This window comes from Protopterus annectens, chromosome 5.part0 (genome assembly GCF_019279795.1).
Source record: "Protopterus annectens isolate FY-2018-M chromosome 5.part0, PAN1.0, whole genome shotgun sequence".
In the NCBI taxonomy this organism is placed as follows: Eukaryota; Metazoa; Chordata; order Ceratodontiformes; family Protopteridae; genus Protopterus; species Protopterus annectens.
This window is the reverse complement of record NC_056735.1, coordinates 1,350,805,626-1,350,825,187: the sequence shown is the minus strand read 5'-3', so window position 1 is coordinate 1,350,825,187 and position 19,562 is coordinate 1,350,805,626. Positions and strand designations below refer to the sequence as shown.

The window sequence follows — 19,562 nt, the reverse complement described above, 5'->3', positions numbered from 1 at the left end:
TCTCTGTGGTACTCCTTGGGTGTTTACCCTCCTAATAGCTAGCTGTTGGGGGGGAGTCTTTTATGGTGTATTTGTTTGTATATATGTACATATATGCTTATTGTTGTGTTTACCTCTATCTATTTGGAAACATTGGCATCTATCCAAATTTTAGCCTGCAAGAGGGCTACTGGCATCTGGGGCAAGAAACACTGAGGAAAATGGCGTCGGCTGGTGCTTTTATACCAAGACCAACAGAGATGACGTCGGGTGGAGTGCGACATCAGCGAAGCGGACCCGACTTTGGAATCCGGCCGACTGCAGGGCTGCCTGACGACAGGACAACCCACTTGTTATGACTGCAGATGCTATCCAGTTCGGACATCTACATTTATGGTAGGTACAAAACTGTACTTTTTGTACCTACCATAAATGTAGATGTCCGAACTGGATAGCATCTGCAGTCAGGATTACCCCTCCTTCCCCTCTGTGGTACTCCTAGGGTGTTTACCCTCCTAATAGCTAGCTGGTGGGGGGGAGTCTTTTATGGTGTATTTGTTTGTATATATGTACATATATGCTTATTTTTGTGTTTACCTCTATCTTTTTGGAAACATTGGCATCTATCCAAATTTTAGCCTTCAAGAGGGCTACTGGCATCTGGGGCAAGAAACACTGAGGAAAATGGCGTCGGCTGATGCTTTTATACCCGAAGACCAACAGAGATGACGTCGGGTGAAGTGCGACATCAGCCGAAGCTGGACCCGGACTTTGGAATCCGGCCGACTGAAGGGCTGCCTGACGACAGGACAACCCAGTTGTTATGACTGCAGATGCTATCCAGTTCGGACATCTACATTTATGGTAGGTACAAAACTGTACTTTTTTTTTCCTAACAATTCCAGTAGAGGAAGTATGTTTTACATTGCATGGATGGGCAGGTGAATCTAAGGTGTTGAATTTACAATGTCAATCAGAAAACGCTCTTTGTTTTCTGTATTTCTAACAAATTGCACTCCAATGTCTATTGAAGTCACTCTTTCCAGGTAGTTTTCTTGAATGTATCAAGTTTTTCTGTACAAAGTACAGCAAGATTTTTGCCTGCTATGCTTATAGCATGTTCCACTAGGGGTATTGCTACATTGTAGGGAGATGGCTTTTTTGTGGCTGCAGTGAGGGATTCTTCAAATGTCAAACTAGATATGATTGCATGATCATTATGCTTAAGATTTGTCTCCTCCTGGGTGGTCTAATACTTCAGACATTTACCTTGGAGTTCTTTCTTGGTCTTTTGCAGGTTAATATCATTGGAGTGCCTGCGAAGTGTTCCCACTACTTTTTTTTTTACGTAATCCTTAGTAACACCCTTTTGATTCTAAAAACTTCCTTATGCATCTGTGTAGTATTTTCTTCGATGTGGAGTGCCACCAAATCCATTTCCAGTCTGGCTAGACACTGCTGCAGATTCAGTTCTGTCATGCATTCTGGGTGGTCTGACACAATAAAGAAGTCATTTCTGTATTTTTTTTCCACAAATTTTCTCCAGCTGGCATCTTTCTGGTAGTTGTATGTAACTTTGTTATTTCATTCACCAAACTTTATTTATTATAGTGACAATTTTTTAAATTTTCTCACTACTGATGTAGGTAGGTGGATTAACTTCAGCTTCTAATTGCTTCACCGCTGTACTGGAAGTCCCAGCATTGTTCTGTTTTATGAGTTGGTGATCTGCATTCAACTGTGAAAGTACATTTGATCAAAGTTACCATTGTCAAATGTTGATTGGAATCATAAGAATAAAGTCATGCTAAAGGCACTGTATCTGCAAGGTTTCTTATGAACTTTTTAATGGTTTTGTTTTAGGTGAAAGTAACACAGGAAATAAAGAATATTCATATCGAGCAGATAACAAGACTTCATGCAAAACATCAGGCAGAATGTGATTTACTGGAAGATATGCGGTAAGGTTGAGTACTTTTTGCATCTTTTGTGGGGTTTGGCTTGTAAAACTCTCTGATCATGGACTTTTCTGCATTACTATTTCTAGCTTCAAAAATTTAATTCATTCATTATTTGATGCCCAGTTTGCCCTTTTCACGGTCACGCTGGAGGCAGATCGTATATTCTAGCAGGTGTGTTGTAGAGAACTTGTCTTGGATGGGAAGCCAGTTGTTTAATGCACATGTGCAAACATATATACACACATATTCCTTTGCGTAATTTAAAATGAGTGGCATGTCACTTGTTGTCTTAACCTTTATTGTGGGTGAAGAAACGTGATACCTTGGCAAAAGTCTTTGCAGGCTTCAGACAGAAGACACCACAGTCAGGAACTGAACTGGAAGCCAAGCACGAAATCCAGTGGGAAAACCATGTCTTAGTATAGCATTTAGGAAAAAGTAGTTTGTGATCTGATCAAAGAAGCTATTGAAATTTTCTTGTTCTTCTGTAAGTTGTAGGATGATAACTAATTATTTTTAGAGACCCTTTCATTTAAAAATTCTTAAATTTGCTGCTGTATTCCATTTGCTTTAAACAGTTACAGTAGATATAAAAAGTGTACGCACCCTGTTAAAATGCCAGTTTTTTCTGATATAAAAAGTGAGACCACAATAAATCATTTCAAAACTTTTCCCACCTTTAATGTGAACTATAACCTGTACAATTCAATTGAAAAACAAATCTGTTAGGGGAAAAAATATAAAAAGTAAAAAACATACAATAAGCTGGTTGCATAAGTATGCACACCCTTAAACTAATACTTTGTTGAAGCACATTTTGATTTAATTACAGCATTCAGTCTTCTTGGGTAGGAGTCTGTCAGCATGGCACATTGCCTACTCTTCCTTGCAAAAGCACTCCAAATCTGTCAGATTGCAAGGAGATCTCTTGTGCACAACCCTCTTCTGGTCACCCCACAGATTTTCTATTGGATTTAGGTCTGGGCTCTGGCTGGGCCATTCCAAAACTTTCATTTTCTTCTGGTGAAGCCATTCTTTTGTTGATTTGGATGTATGCTTGGGATCATTGCCGTATTGAAAGGTGAAATTCCTCTTCATCTAGCTTTCTAGCAGACGCCTGAAGGTTTTGGACCAAAATTGACTTGTATTTGGAACTGTTCATAATTCCCTCCACCTTGACTAAAGCCCCAGTTCCAGCTGAAGAAAAGCAACCCCAAAGCATGATACTGCCACCACCATGGTTCACCGTGGGGATGGTGTTCTTTTGGTGATGCAAAGTGTTGTTTTGCGCCAAACGTACCTTTTGGAATTGTGGCCAGAAAGTTCAACCTTGGTCTCATCAGATCATAACCCATTTTCCCACATGCTTTTGGGAGACTTTATGTATTATTTTGCAAATTTTAGCCGGGCCTGGATGTTTTTCTGTGTAAGAAAAGGCTTCTGTCTTGGAACCCTACACAATAGTCCAGACATGTGGAGAATACGGGAGATTGTTGTCACATGTAGTACACAACCAGTACTTGCCAGAAATTCCTACAGCTCCTTCAGTGTTGCTTTAGGTCTCTTGGCAGCCTCCCTGACCAGTTTTAGTCTTGTCTTTTCATCAATTTTGGAGGGACATCCAGTTCTTTGCAACGTCACTGTTGTCCCATATTTTCTCCACTTTTTGATGACTGTCTTCACTGTGTTCCATGGTATATCCAATGCTGTGGATATTTTTTGTACCCTTCTCCTGACTGATACCTTTCAGCAATGAGATCCCTTTGATGCTTTGTAAGCTCTCTGCGAACCATGGCTTTTGCTGTAGCCGGCAACTGAGTAGATGTCAGGAAAATCCTACTAGGATAGATGAACTTTATTTGGGGTTAATCAGAGTCTCTTTAATTGATGGCAGGTGTGTACCCAAGAAGACTGACTGTTGTAGTTAAGTCAAAAGGTGCTTCAACAAAGTGTTAGATGTCCTTCATGGATGCATCTGCAGTCATAACAACTGGGTTGTCCTGTCGTCAGGCAGCCCTTCAGTCGGCCGGATTCCAAAGTCCGGGTCCGGCTTCGGCTGATGTCGCACTTCACCCGACGTCATCTCTGTTGGTCTTCGGGTATATAAGCATCAGCCGACGCCATTTTCTTCCGTCTTTCTTGCCGCGTGGCGCCCGAAGCAGAAGCTGTTCGCAAGTGCCGGTCGGTCGGATCCAGAGATTACTTCTACCGAATACTACTTCGAAGACTTCTAAAGCTAAGTACCCCGTTGGGGACTCTTTCTTGCCTCAGCCGATGTCAGAAAAAGTTAATAATTGTTTAACCTGTGGGAAACAAATACCTCATAAAGATTTCCACTCTTACTGCCTGCCCTGTTTAGGCCCAGCCCACGACGTAGCAGCTTGCTCGTCCTGTGCTTCTTTCAACCGACGAACGCTTAGACGTCGGTCCGAGTTTGCAGAACAGTTTTTCGGTTCTGACTTTGCGTACATTATGCCGTCGGACCCTCCGACTTCGCATTCTGCCAAAAAACGCAAAGAAAAAGACCGACACTCGCGGTCCGCGGTTTCGCGAAACCATGGTTAAGCAAACATGAGTGTCTCGGTTTCGGCCGAAACCGAGAAAACTGATCAAACTACACCTGAAACTAGCACTATAACTGAGGTCCCTGCTAACACTCTTGAATCGGCCTCAGAAATTTTACCCACTACGGTGCTTACCACTGATTTATCAGACACCATTCCCTTGGATGTCTCTACCCCAGCACGTTGTGCTGCTAGGCCTCCAGCAGCCATGTCCATTAAGGCCTTCGCCAGGGCTAAAGCAGCCAAGACTACTAAAACAGTGCCTGTTAAACCCCCTTCCACCAGGCCCTCTGCCAGTTCTCAAATGCTTACCTTGGCAGAAGATTTAATTTCATTAATTAGAGGATCTCAATCTCACCCAGACAGGGCCTCTCAGCCCCCAGAAAAGAGACCTAGGGCAGAGCCCCCTGAGCCAGTGTCCTCTGATGATTCTGCTGATGAATCAGACATAACTGACCAGCCAGAGGCTCCTTTCTCCAATTTTGAAGATTCTGATGCTGAAGAATCCATTCCAGCTGCTTCCCCTCCAGAAGAATTCTCCTTTGGGGAAACCTTGCATGCCATGCGAGAACAGTTCCAATGGCAGCAACAGGATTTTTCAGACTCCAGGAAAAGACTTAGGACTTTTTTGCACCTACCACAGCACAGGCCCTTAGCTATCCCTCCTGTTCTCTCTGTGGTGGATGATGCTTTCAATGATGCCTGCTCCGCTCCAGATTCTTTACCCCCAGCCCCTGCCAAACCAGACAGATTTTACAGGGTGCCAGATACTCATCACCACCTCTACAAGGCCCCTCTTGCAGACCCAGAAACTATATCCCAGGGTCCCAAGGCAGTAGCCGCGACCATAGCTAAAAACCCTGTTCCTTCTGAAAGGGAAGCAAGGTCATTAGACAGATGGGGTAAAAAGGTTTACACTTCAGCCACTCTTTCAGCTAGAGCTTTAAATTGTCAGTTTCACATGATACAATACCAAGAGTTTATGGTTGATCAGTTAACTAAAAAGCTAACCACTGATGAATCTCTTGATAAGAATTATGTATTAGAAATGGTAAATAACATACAGCAGGTTAGTAACCATTCTTTAAAATGTGGCTATGATGAAGACTGACTGTTGTAGTTAAGTCAAAAGGTGCTTCAACAAAGTGCTAGTTTAAGTGTGTGCAACTTATGCAACCAGCTTATTATACATTTTTATATTTTTTTCCACCTAACAGTTTTGTTTTTCAATTGAATTGTACAGGATATAGGTCACATTAAAGGTGGGAAAAGTTTTGAAATGATTTATTGTGGTCTCATTTTTTAAATCACAAAAACCTGGCATTTTAACGGGTGTGTACACTTTTTATATCCACTGTACCTGTTGTCTTTTATATAGTTATGGAGGATGCTAACAGGCTAGTGATTTGAGTGTATGCTCAATGCTGCTAGTCTGTCTTCCTGTTACAGTTATATTTTTTCTTGCTTTATCAGGAAATTGATCATGAAGAAGGGAATTTCTCATTTAAAGTTGCACAGAAATATTAACATGAACGCATGGGTGGATGTGGCATAATGGTTAAGATTTTCACCTTATGGATGTAAGGTACACGATTTGATTCTGACCTCAGTTATTAGCTAGGTTTAAAATTGTCCTTCATGACAGTTAGCCAAGTATTTACCTGCAAAGCTGCTATGAGGAAGGTTCATATGTGAGCAGAAAAGAGGATGCACTAATCAGATTTCTTCAGTGAAGAAAGATATCAGGATACCAAATGCAGGAATATTGGTTCTGAGTAAGGTCAAGCACTTCACTAACCCCCCCCCCCCCAACATACATACACTATAAGCCTCATGCCTGCTAGCAGCCAAGTGATGCACCATGCAAGCATAACTCCGTAACTATTTCTGGATCACTTCCACTAGCCATTCTGTCCATTAAAAATGGCTGTCCGAGCAGGTGCCAGGGGGAAACCAACTGGTACTCTGATGGGGATCTGACAGCAACTGACTAGTTGATATAATTGCAGGGTAGTAATCAGTAGGATAGTTGTTCGCACTGGTTCATCAGCTAATTCAGTCCCACTGAATATTTTATGATATCTTTGCCGTTCAGTGCTGAAAATGGGAATTGTGGTTAGGCACCAGACAACGTTTTGCAACAACATTGTTTTGGTGGTTAATTTTTCAAATAACTTCCACATATGTAGAAAAGACAAAGACTACCACAATAAGGATCCAATACTGTCTCTCAAAACAGCAAAAATCCAGTTTCAAAAGAAAAAGAGACACAGTCAAGACTGTCCTATCCAAAGTAAAACTATTTACTTCAGTGCACAACACAAGTGCTTTCACCATGCAGGCATCATCAGCTGTAACAGATAGCACTAAAAAGCACACACCTTTATACTTAATCTAAAAACACATGACTGAAACAATGTATAAATAAGGAATGCCACCATCCAAAGGTTTCTGTCTGAAGAGCAAAACAATCCAGAAAAACAACCAGATAGAAACCACCACGATGGAATAAAATATAAAACTTATTTATTATATAAAAATATATATAATGAGCGCTTTCACGTGTATCCAACACGCTTCCTCAGGTTTTACATCAGATATTCAGTAAGAACACTTTATATGCAGTTGACTCATTATCAATTAATATATAATTAGCAGTCAAATCAAGTAAGCTGCCAAAACAATTAGAACAATATAGAACAAAGTGGAAAAGGGCTATATTAACCCATCCTAAACCAGAGGCAAAGCATAAAAGTAAAAATAAAACATTACATTTGAATTTTTACCACTGGCTTCCATGTGGACGCTCTTCAAAAGTCAAATAACAAAAAACAAAAACAAAACAAAAAAGACACAATAGCAAAAATGATGACAATAAAAGTCATAATGACCATATATAAATTGTATGAAAAACAGCAAATATTCACTAAAAACAGGTGTATATAAAGCAAAACAAAATCAGTGGAATAAAACCGGATAACCTGAAATACATAAAAATATACATAAAAATATGAAGCATATCATGATATCTACACTCATATTGTTACCAAATCATTAAACGATGCATCTATAAAATAAAAACAAGAACAAGAGCCTAGAACAAAAATCTAAATAAGACATACTATATAAGAACAATTAAACTGAGCAAAAAGGAGCAATGTATTGACGACTTATCGTCAGTCACGTGCCATTAAAACAGGCTTAATACTAACATATAGGTTCAAACCTGGCTCGATGTGGGCTCTCAATTTTAAAATCCATCTTAGCTCAACCATCTCCAGGTAATTCATTTTGTCGCCCCCTCTTTTATTTATGCATACAACCTGCAAAACCCTAAACCTGAAACCATGGTTAGGGTATATAGCCACATGTTTAGCTAAGGCACTGTTTGAATTCATTTTCTTAATATCGTATATATGATTGTACATTCGATCCCTTAATCTCCTAGAAGTCATGCCCACATAAAAAGCTGCACATTCTGTGCAGGTGGCTAGGTATATCAAATTTGTGCTCTCACAGGTAGCATAAAAACGCGACTTGTAGGTATAGTTAAGATGGGGGTGATCAAACTGACTATCACTAGCAATATACCTACACGTTACATCTATTGCATGGAAAAGTACCATGTCTCAGTATCTTTCTGTCCATATTACTAGTTAACAAATTAGTTTTGTCAATACAAAGTATTCTTTTTAAATTCTTGCTATTTCTGTATCTAAAACTGGGTGTTGCCCCTAGCAATTGGGAGCACTTGTTATCTACAAGTAATATATTCCAGTTTTTCTTTATAATATTAGTGATGTATTTGATATCACTAGTATATCTAATAGTGAAAAATACTCTAGTATACTCATATTCAACCTTGTGGTTAAATCCAGTTCTAAATTGTCTTGAGTTAATAGAACCTTCCACATCATTAGCTATGGTAGCCAAAACAGGATGTTCCAAACTATATGTCAAGGATGCAGTATAACCCGTCTCTTGAAATAGCTCTCCCATGTAGCCTATTTGTAGATTCCTATCGGTAACATTCCTACATAGGCTAGAGATTCTCTTAAATTGGCTCTTTGGAAACACTGAACGTGGGTGCATACTATTATAATGTAGTAATGCATTTCTCCAGCAAGGCTTCCTATAAAGGTTAGTTGAAATCGAGCCTTCTGGATCTCTAGAGATTGTAATATCAAGGAAGTGTAGTTCATGTGGGGACGCTTCCATCGTGAATCTAAATCCTGACTGAAACAATTAAACTAAATTTAAAGACATATCATGATTTTAAAAACAGGTACATAAAATATACATCAATTTCACCTTCTTAAAGGTCTGGACTTAAGCTTAGGTCTTAATGGCACAAACTCATTGAGACCGTGCCCAACATCACTTCACAGCTTTACAATCCAGGTAGATTCCAGTTGTTCAGTTTTGTTACGAATGTCACGTAGTCTAACATCTTTGTAGACCCTAGCAGTAACTAAAAACCTAAATTTATGCATAGGTCCAAAATTCATCACATGCTTTGCCAAAGCATTAACCTTGTTGCCTTTATTGATATTATAGATATGTTCACGAATTCGTTCCCTGAATGATCGATCAGTTTTGCCCACGTAGAACATTCTACATAGTGAGCAGCAGCAGGCTAAGTAAACAATATGCATAGTATCACAAGTGGCATTTACTCTGAAGTCAAATATCATATAATTGCCGGGGTGTCTGAACCGAGACTCTGTATCAACATACTCACACCAATTACAATGCCCACAGGGTCTTGTTCCTATTTGTTCTTGAAACTTAACATCATGTCTGGGATAGCACAACCTATGCTTCAAAGACTTACTATTCCTAAATAAGAATCTGGGTTCCTTATCTATTAGTCCAGCTATTTCCTCATCTGTTTTTAGAACATCCCAATGCTTCTTAATAATCTCAGTGCATCTGTTAACATCAGTGGCATATCTTATACTGAAACCTAGACCCTTGGTATGCAGGATGTTCATCGTGCATACAGCTGCAGTCATAACAGATGGGTTCTCCTGCCGTCAGGCGGGTCCTCGGTCGTCCGAATTCCAAAGTCTAGGTCCAGCGTCGGTTGTCGTCGCTTTCTTTCCTGACGTCAGTGTGACAGGGGTATATAAGACACAGCCGACACCATTTTCTTCAGTCTTTTTTGCTGCACGGTGCCCGAAGCAGAAGCAGTTCGCAAGTGCCAGTCGACCAGCTCCTGAAATTACGAAAATTTGGAAACCGAAGTCTTCTTTAAAGCTAAGTACCCCGTTGGGGAAACTTTTCTTGCCTCAGACCGATGTCAGACAAAGTTAACAATTGTATTTCTTGTGGGAAGCAAATACCGCATAAGGATTTCCATTCCCTCTGTATACCTTGTTTAGGCCCAGACCACGACGTCTCGGGCTGTCGCTTTTGTGCTACTTTCAATAAACGCACTATTAAGCGTTGGGCGGAGTTCGCCCAGCACTTTTTTTGGTAAAGCTTTTGATTATAAAATGCCATTGGAGACTCCGACTACCGTTTTGTCCAAAAAACGCAAGGACAAAGACCGACACGCGAGGTCTGCGGTCTCCACTGACACCACACCAAAACCGGCTACACGTGGTCCGGTTCTCAGCGAGGCACCTACACAGCCCCTGACTACCGACAACACTTCTCTGGCGGTGTCTTCTGTAACCGAGACCGCAGGTGCCTCGGCCCATACCCTGACTACAGCTACCGAAGCCACTGTGAGTGTTGAGCCTCTTAATGTGGACAGGTCCACTTCCACCCATGGTGTCTTCAGACCCTCATCTTCCTTTTCCATAAAGGCCTTTACTAAGTCCAAATCAGCCATGCATCCCAAGAGGCCTGTTGCACAGGGCCCATCTCCAGGTCCCATGCCTAAAAAGCAGATGCTCAAAATGGCTGAGGAGTTAATTACTCTTATCAGAGGTTCCCAACCCCCTCCGGACAAGAGACCCAGAGTGGAGGAAGATTCTCCCTCTTCTGACCAGGGCTCCATTATTTCAGAACATTCTGATGAAGAGGAACACTCGTACTCCCCTTTTGAAGATTCTGATGCAGAGCAGTCCATTCCTTCTGTATCTCCCCCAGAGGATTTTTCTTTCGGGGAAACCTTGTATACCTTGAGGGAACACTTCCATTGGGAAGGCCAAGATTTTTCAGATTCCAGGAAAAGACTTAGGGAATTTCTTTTGCTACCTCAGCACAGACATCTGGCGATACCTCCTGTCTTGGACATACTTGATGATGTTTACTCAGAGGCTTGCCTTAATCCGGATTCCCTGCCTCCTGCCCCAGTCAAGCCTGATAGGTACTACAGAGTTCCTAACTCACACCAATTTCTTTACAAAAGCCATAATGCTGACCCTGAAACCATTTCTCAAGGCCCCAAGGGAGTGAAGGCCTCTACTGCTAAGAATCCATTACCTTCCGAAAGAGAGTCTAGATCCTTAGAAAGGTGGGGAAAAAAGGTATATACCTCGCCACCTAGCCATGAGGGCCTTAAATTGTCAGTTCCATATGCTTAAATATCAGCAGTTTCTGTTATCACAATTAAGGAATAAAATGTCACAACCTGAACAACCAGATTTGAAGGAGTTGCAGGATATGATGCATAGTGCAGAACAAGTGGGTAAACACACCTTACAATGTGGCTATGATGCTCTAGAGGCCTCAAGTAGAGCTGCTGTTACAGGATCAGTCATTCGTAGACATGCCTGGCTTAGGGAACAAACTTTGCCTGATCATGTTAAAGCTAAACTACTAGATGCTCCTTTACAAAAGGATGTATTATTTGGTACTAATGCTGAGGAGATACTACGGAAAATGGAAGAAAAAGCTAAATCTATGCAAACTGTCAAAGCTTTTCTACAGGTACAACCACCACATTTTAGCAGAAATTGGCCTTCAAAAAACTGGTCCTTTCCAGCCACGGACAAGCCCCAAAGAGGTAGATACAGGCACACAAGGGGCAGAGGACAATCTCAAGGATCATATAGAGGCAGACAATGGCAAACTCCAGCACCAAGAGGTGGCGAAGACCGTGCACAACAATACAGGAAACAAACCCAATGACTTTCCCCTTTGCATGCCAAGCAAGTCTCAGCTGGCAGCACCCTTGGGAGGAAAGCTGGCATTATTTTCAAAAAATTGGCATATTATCACAACAGACAAATGGATCCTGGACATTATAAACAGAGGCTACAGATTTCATTTTCACACTCTTCCAAAAATGAGAGGCATGCCGAACCTGCCACACAATCAAAGGGCAGAGGCTCAAATACAAATTTCAAAGCTCATGGACATGAAAGCTATTCAAGAGGTACCTACTCACGAACAAGGTCAAGGTTTTTATTCCAGACTATTCCTGGTACCAAGGAAGGGAACCGATTGGAGGCCCATTTTGGACTTATCCATCCTAAACACCTTTCTACTCGTACCAAAATTCAAGATGCTCACCTTACAGCAGCTTCTTCCCATGCTGGGCAAGGAGTCTTGGCTGGTAACATTGGACCTCAAGGAGGCATACCTGCATGTCCCAATCAGACAAAACTGCAGAAGATACCTCAGATTTCTTGCAGGTTCAATCCACTATCAATTCTCTGCATTGCCCTTTGGCTTATCTACTGCGCCCAGAGTATTCACGAAATGCCTGGCATCAGTAATTGCCTACTGCAGACTTCAAGGGATACAAATTTACCCTTATTTGGACGATTGCCTGATCCAAGCGGACAGCAAACACATACTTCTGGAACATCTGGCTTATGTAACACGGTTATTGAATTCTCTGGGATACACAGTCAACAAAGAGAAATCCAGGCTAACACCATCTCAGAAAATAATTTTCCTGGGTGCCAACTTGGACACAAACACCCAGATGGCCTATCTTACGCCAGAAAAACAGGGGCAACTAACTCAGTACTTCAAAATACTAGCAAATTGTACCAGGCTAACTGCAAGGAAAATCCTGCAGGCTCTGGGCTTCATGGCATCTTGCATTCCAATCCCTTGTGCAAAGTTGCATATGAGGAAACTTCACTGGTACCTAAAAACCTATGGTCTTAACACAGCCACAGTTTGGAAACAATAATACCACTAATCCCATGTTTGCAAAAGGAATTTCTATGGTGGGCCCAAGCATGCCAAACAAACACAGGTCTACCATTCTGCAAGCCTCAAGCAAATCAAGTCATCACAACAGACGCCTCAGACTACGCCTGGGGCACACATGACAGACAGGTGCATTCAGGGCAAATGGTCCCAAAAGGAAAAGCACCTTCACATCAATCAAAAGGAAATGCTAGCAGTGATAAATGCAATTACAGCTTTCAAGGACCTCCTGCATCCAGGGCAATTATTGATAAGAACAGACAACACCACAGTAATGTGGTACATAAACAAACAAGGAGGAACACATTCATACCCCCTGTGCAGGCTGGCCATGTCACTTTGGAACTTGGCTCTGGAATGGCAAATCGAACTTCAAGCACAGTACCTGCCAGGTTTGGAAAACACGCTGGCAGACAATCTAAGCAGAAATATGACAGACCATGAATGGAAGTTGCATCCTCAAGTGTTTACAAAGATAATCCAAGCGTGGGGAAGGCCAGACATAGATCTCTTTGCCTCCCACAGGAATCATCAATTGACAAAATTCTGCTCAAGGACATTCCATCCAAAGGCCTGGAGAGTGGACGCCCTTTCTTTCAGTTGGGCAGCACGGACAGTTTACTCCTTCCCACCTTTGCCTCTTCTGCCCAAGGGGCTCTTGAAAGCAAGAGCAGACAGACCGAAGATGATACTGATTGCTCCAGACTGGCCAAGACAACACTGGTACCCACTCCTGAGGAGCCTAACACATTCTCCTCCCTGGACCCTACCTCTAATGCCTCTTCTGCTGACTCAGCACAGCTACAAAACTCTTCACAGTCAGCTGAAAACACTCAATCTGGCTGCATGGAAAATTCCTTAACACCACAACAGACCCTACTCTCCAAGGAGGTGCAGGATGTCATTTTGGAGGCCAGAAGGCCATCTACTAGAAAGGCTTACTCCATAAAATGGAAACGGTTTTGCTTGGAATGAGAAAAAAGGCCAGGATCCTAGAAAACTGAATTTACCTCAGATATTACAGTATCTAGCTGAGCTGTTGAACAGTGGACTTTCATTTTCCTCCATCAAAATCCATGCCTCAGCCATTTCTGCAGAATACAACACTGATCCACCCTTATTCTCCAACCCACTCTTAAGACAGTTCCTCAGAGGGGCTAAGAATATAAGACCTCCAAGGAAACAACCAATACCAGCCTGGGATCTTAATTACATTCTAGAAAAATTAACATTGCCTCCCTTTGAACCAGCTGCCTCAACAGATTTGCAGTATTTGTCCTGGAAAACAGCTTTCCTTCTGGCCATTACCTCAGCTCGTAGGGTTTCGGAACTACAAGCCCTCATGGCTGTGCAGCCCTTTCTCATCTTCCATCAGGACAGGGTTTCCCTACGAACCAACCCGTCATTTATGCCTAAGGTAGTATTATCCAGGATAGCTTTAAATCAGGCCATACACTTACCTACCTTTTACCCCAATCCTCAAAACAAAGGGGAAAGGCTGCTACATTCCTTAGACATCCATAGACAGCTACGTTACTATTTGGACAGAACAAAGCCTTTCAGGAAATCAGAACAACTCTTTGTGTCCTATGCTGTAGGAGCTCAAGGGAAGCCAATTTCCAAACAGACAATTTCAAAATGGATAGGCCACTGCATACGGTTTTGTTACTCCTTTCATGGTAAATGTGTACCTGCAGGCATCAGATCCCACTCCACAAGGGCCACAGCTACCTCTGCAGCCTTCCTCAGAGGAGTCCCTACCAAAGATATTTTGGAGGCAGCCACTTGGAGTTCTGTGTATACCTTCACTAAACACTACCACCTACCTTTATACTCCAAAACTAGAGCAGGCTTTGCCACTGCTGTGTTGCAGGGCATTCTGGCTCCTCCCAGTTCCACCTAGTGCCTACCACCCTGTGCGTAGCTTTGGGATTCTACCCATCTGTTATGACTGCAGCTGTATGCACGATGAACATAGTACAGTTTTGTACCTACCATAAATGTAGATGTTCGAGTGCTAATACAGCTGCAGTCCAGGATGTCCTTCAAGAATGCAACTGCAGTCCTGACATATGGGTTGTCCTGCCTCAGGCAGCCCCTCGGTCGGCCGGATTCCAAAGTCTGGGTCCGGCGTCGGCTGATGTCGCCTCCTCCCTGACGTCAGAGCGGCTGGGGTATAAAAGCATCAGACGACGCCATCTTCTCCAGTCTTTCTTGCCGCGCAGTGCCCGAAGCAGAAGCAGTTCGCAAGTGCCGGTCAGCCAGCTCCTGTGTTTTCAGTTACCGAAGTCATCAAAAAGCTAAGTACCCCGTTGGGGAACCTTTTCTTGCCTCAGCCGATGTCAGATAAAACTGCAAAAGTTAATAATTGTTTGTCTTGTGGTAAACAAATACCTCATAAGGTCTTCCATTCTTACTGCCTTCCCTGCCTGGGCTCAGACCACGATGTTTCGGCCTGTGCTGCTTGTGCTTGCTTCAATAAGCGCACTCTCAGGCGCCGGGCAGAATTTGCTGAAGACTTTTTTGGGGAAAATTTCTCCTATATTATGCCGTCGGAACAACCGACAACACATATTTCCAAAAAACGGAGGGACCAGGACCGACATTCTCGGCCCGCATTTTCCACCAACGACACGCCAAAGCCTACCGCGAGTGCATCGGTCTCTTCGGAGGCAGTAATTCAACCGCTCCAGACCAACGACACCGCTTTACGACACCGGTCCCGGAGGTTACCCCGGTGCCGGTTGTTGATTTTCCTCCTGAAGCCGAAGCCCAGGACTTACCTGACACCATACCGGTAGATAAAGTTACTCCAGCACGTGGGGCAGCTAGGCCTCCAGTCCCTATGTCCATCAAGGCCTACACATGTGCTAAGGCTGCCATCCAGGCTAAGGCTCACCCTCCTAAATCCTTTTCCCAGGGTTCCACTTCTGATAAACAGATCTTGACTTTAGCTGCAGATCTAATTTCTTTAATCAGAGGCTCTCAGGCACACCCAGACAGAGGTTCTCAGCTGCCTGCAGATAAAAGGCCTAGGGCTGAGCAGACAGATACCCTTTCCTCAGATGAAGCCTCTGGGGACTCGGACCATTCAGATTCCCAGGAAGAAACCTTCCAGGCCTACGAGGATTCTGATGTTGATGAATCCATTCCCTCTGCCTCTCCTCCAGAGGATATTTCTTTCGGGGGAAATTCTCCACTCCATGAGAGAGCATTTTCAGTGGCAGGGCCAGGATTTCTCTGACTCCAGGAAAAGGCTACGTACTTTCCTTAAGTTACCCCAGCACAGGCCTTTAGCTATTCCACCAGTGTTAGATGTATTGGATGATGTGTATTCAGACTCCAGTGCTTCCCCTGATTCTCTCCCTCCTGCTCCTGTCAAGCCAGACAGATATTACAGGGTTCCTGAATCTCATAAGCATCTCTTTAAGGCCCACTCTGTGGATCTAGAAACTATTTCTCAGGGGCCCAAAGGAGTGGCCACCTCCACGGCCAAAAACCCTTTGCCCGCAGACAGGGAATCTAGGTCCTTGGAGAGATGGGGCAAAAAAGTTTATACCTCAATCACCCTTGCCATGAGGGCACTTAACTGTCTTTTTCATATGTTTCAGTATCAGGATTTCTTGATGGATGATTTGCAGAAAAAGTTAGCCTCTCCTGAGCCTTTAGATAGAAAGGCCTTGCAGGATTTGGTTCATAATACTCAGCAGGTTAGCAGTCATTTTCTTCAGTGTTGTTATGATGCATTGGAAGCTTCATGTAGGGCAGCTATGACAGGGGATGTCATACGTAGACATGCTTGGTTGAAAGAACAGGCATTGCCAGATCATGTTAAAGTAAAGCTCCTAGATGCACCTCTGGAAAAACAGAAGCTATTTGGTGCTAATGCATAGGATGTGTTGAAATCTATTGAGGAAAAGGCTAAATCAGTACAAACAGTCAAGGATTTCCTCCAGGTTCAGCAGGAATTGGCCTTCAAAGAATTGGTCCTTTCCAGACACTGACAAGTTCCAAAGGGGAAAAAACAGGTGTGCTCGAGGTAGAGGGCAATACCGAGGCTCCTACAGGGGCCGCCAATGGCAAACAACTAATCAGAGAAGTGCCGCAGGGACTTCTACTGCTCCACAGGGACAATCACAATGACTTGACTTTGACACCGCCGACCAAGGCTCAAAGAGAAGCACCTTTAGGCGGAAAATTATCCTTATTTTCAAAGAATTGGCATGTTTTAACAAAGGACATATGGATTCTGGACATAATAGACAAAGGCTACAGGTTCCACTTCCATACCTTACCAACAAGACAAGGCATGCCAAACCTGCCACAAAATCAAAGGGCAGAGGCACTCATACAAGATTCAAACCTGTTACAGATCAAAGCAATAGAAAAGGTTCCTCCTCAGGAACAAGGTCAGGGATTCTACTCAAGACTGTTCCTTGTTCCAAGAAAAGAAAAGCAATGGAGGCCTATACTGGACTTGTCCGCTCTAAACACTTTTCTCATTGTGCCAAAATTCAAAATGCTGACGTTGCAGCAACTTCTTCCCATGCTGGGCAAGGGGTCTTGGCTGGTTACTCTGGACCTCAAGGAGGCATACCTGCATGTCCCAATCAGACACAGTTGCAGAAGATACCTCAGATTTCTTGCAGGGTCAGAGCATTATCAATTCTCAGCATTGCCGTTTGGCTTATCTACTGCGCCCAGAGTATTCATGAAATGCCTGGCATCAGTAATTGCACATTGCAGACTCCAGGGGATACAAATATACCCTTACCTGGACGACTGCCTTATACAAGCGGACAGCAAACAAGCCTTGATAAGAAACTTGGACTATGTCATACACTTACTACAGGCTTTGGGATACACAGTCAATATTCAAAAATCAAGACTACTGCCATCCCAAAAAATAATTTTTCTAGGAGCCAAACTGGACACAAACTCACAAATGGCTTTCCTCACAGAAGAAAAACAAGAACAATTACCAGATTACTTCAAAAGCCTAGCAAAGCTCACCCAGATGACTGCAAGGAAAATCCTGCAGGCCCTGGGTTTCATGGCATCTTGCATTCTTCTGATTCCACTGGCAAGACTACACTTGAGAAAACTACAGTGGTACCTAAAAAGTTTATGGTCTCAACACAGCCACAACTTAGAAGAAATTATACCACTCATTCCATGTCTTCAAAAGGAATTTTTGTGGTGGGCACAAGCAAGTCAATTAAACAAAGGCATGTCTTTCAGCAAACCTCAAGCAAGTCAAACCATTACAACAGACGCCTCAGATCATGGATGGGGGGCGCACATGGAGGGCAGATGCATGCAAGGGCAATGGACTCCTCGGGAAATGCATCTGCACATAAATCTAAAAGAGATGTTGGCAGTGATTCATGCAATCGAGGCCTTCGAAAAATTTCTTCAACAAGGTCATCTGCTAATAAAGACAGACAACACCACTGTCATGTGGTACATAAACAAACAGGGAGGCACTCATTCTTACCCCCTCTGCAGACTAACAATGACTCTTTGGGAAAAGGCCCTGAAACTGAACTTACAGTTGCAATCCCAGTTTGTTCCAGGCAAGGACAATGTTGTGGCGGACAGTCTAAGCAGAAACATTTTGGACCCGCACGAATGGATGCTGCATCCCGACATTTTTTCACAAATAACTCATGCATGGGGAAGGCCGGACATAGATCTCTTTGCCTCTCACCATGATCATCATCTGAAGAAGTTCTGTTCGAGGACACACCATCCTCAAGCCTGGAGAATGGATGCTCTCTCCTTCAGCTGGAATTCTTTGACAATCTATGCATTCCCACCTCTACCATTAATGACCAAGGTGTTACTGAAGATCAAAGCAGAACACCCAAAAGGTATTTTGATAGCTCCAGACTGGCCAAGGCAGCACCGATATCCATTACTAAGGAGCATATCTCGCACCAAGCCGTGGCCCCTGCCTCTATGGCCTCTGCTTCTAACTCAGCACAAATACAGGACGGTTCATCCCAACCTGCAAACATTGCAGCTGACAGCTTGGAGGGTCAAATGACTTCCACCCATATCTCTCTCTCCAAAAAAGTTCAAGAGATCTTACTGGAAGCACGCAGACCTTCCACCAGAAAAACTTATTCAGCCAAATGGAAGAGATTCATCACCTGGAATGCCAACAAGGGTCAGGATGCATCAGTAATAAGCATGCCACAGATACTAGAATACTTGGCAGAAATGCTTCATAGTGGCCTTTCTTATTCTTCCATAAAATACATGCTTCAGCAATCTCAGCAAAATACAACTGCGATCCACCTGTGTTTTCACATCCTTTGCTAAGACAGTTTCTAAGAGGGATAAAGAATATCAAACCTCCCAGGAAACCACCAGTACCTGCATGAGACCTCAACTTAGTCTTGGAAAAATTAACTCTTCCTCCTTTTGAGCCAGCAGCATCTTCAGAAATGCAATTTCTCTCCTGGAAAACAGTTTTCCTGTTGGCAGTTACCTCAGCAAGAAGAGTCTCGGAGATGCAGGCCCTCATGGCAGTACCTCCATTCCTCATTTTTCATCAGGACACAGTTTCTTTAAGAACCAATCCTTCATTCATGCCAAAAGTGATATCCAGGGTGTCTCTAAATCAAGCAATTCACCTGCCTACTTTCTTTCCCAATCCTCAAAATAAAGGGGAAAAGCTGCTGCACACTTTGGACATACACAGACAATTACGCTACTACTTGGACAGAACAAAGGCCAACAGAAAGTCTGACCAACTATTTGTAGCTTACGCTGCTGGAGTGCAAGGAAAGGCAATTTCCAAACAAACAATTTCAAAATGGATTGGACACTGCATCAGATTCTGTTACTCCTTCCATGGAAAAGGTGTGCCAGCCGATATCAGGCCACACTCCACCAGAACTATAGCCACTTCCACAGCCTTTCTAAGAGGGGT

At 43.1% G+C, this 19,562-nt stretch overlaps 1 protein-coding gene across 1 annotated transcript in view; it reads left to right on the top strand.

Moving 5' to 3' along the window:
- Positions 1 to 19,562, top strand: part of FCHSD2 (FCH and double SH3 domains 2) — a 3,469,714-nt gene that overhangs the window by 295,017 nt on the left and 3,155,135 nt on the right. The window contains exon 2 of the mRNA XM_044071145.1: positions 1,843 to 1,940. Within this exon, the coding sequence (XP_043927080.1) occupies positions 1,843 to 1,940 (98 nt within the window). The remainder of the gene's footprint in view (positions 1 to 1,842; positions 1,941 to 19,562) is intronic.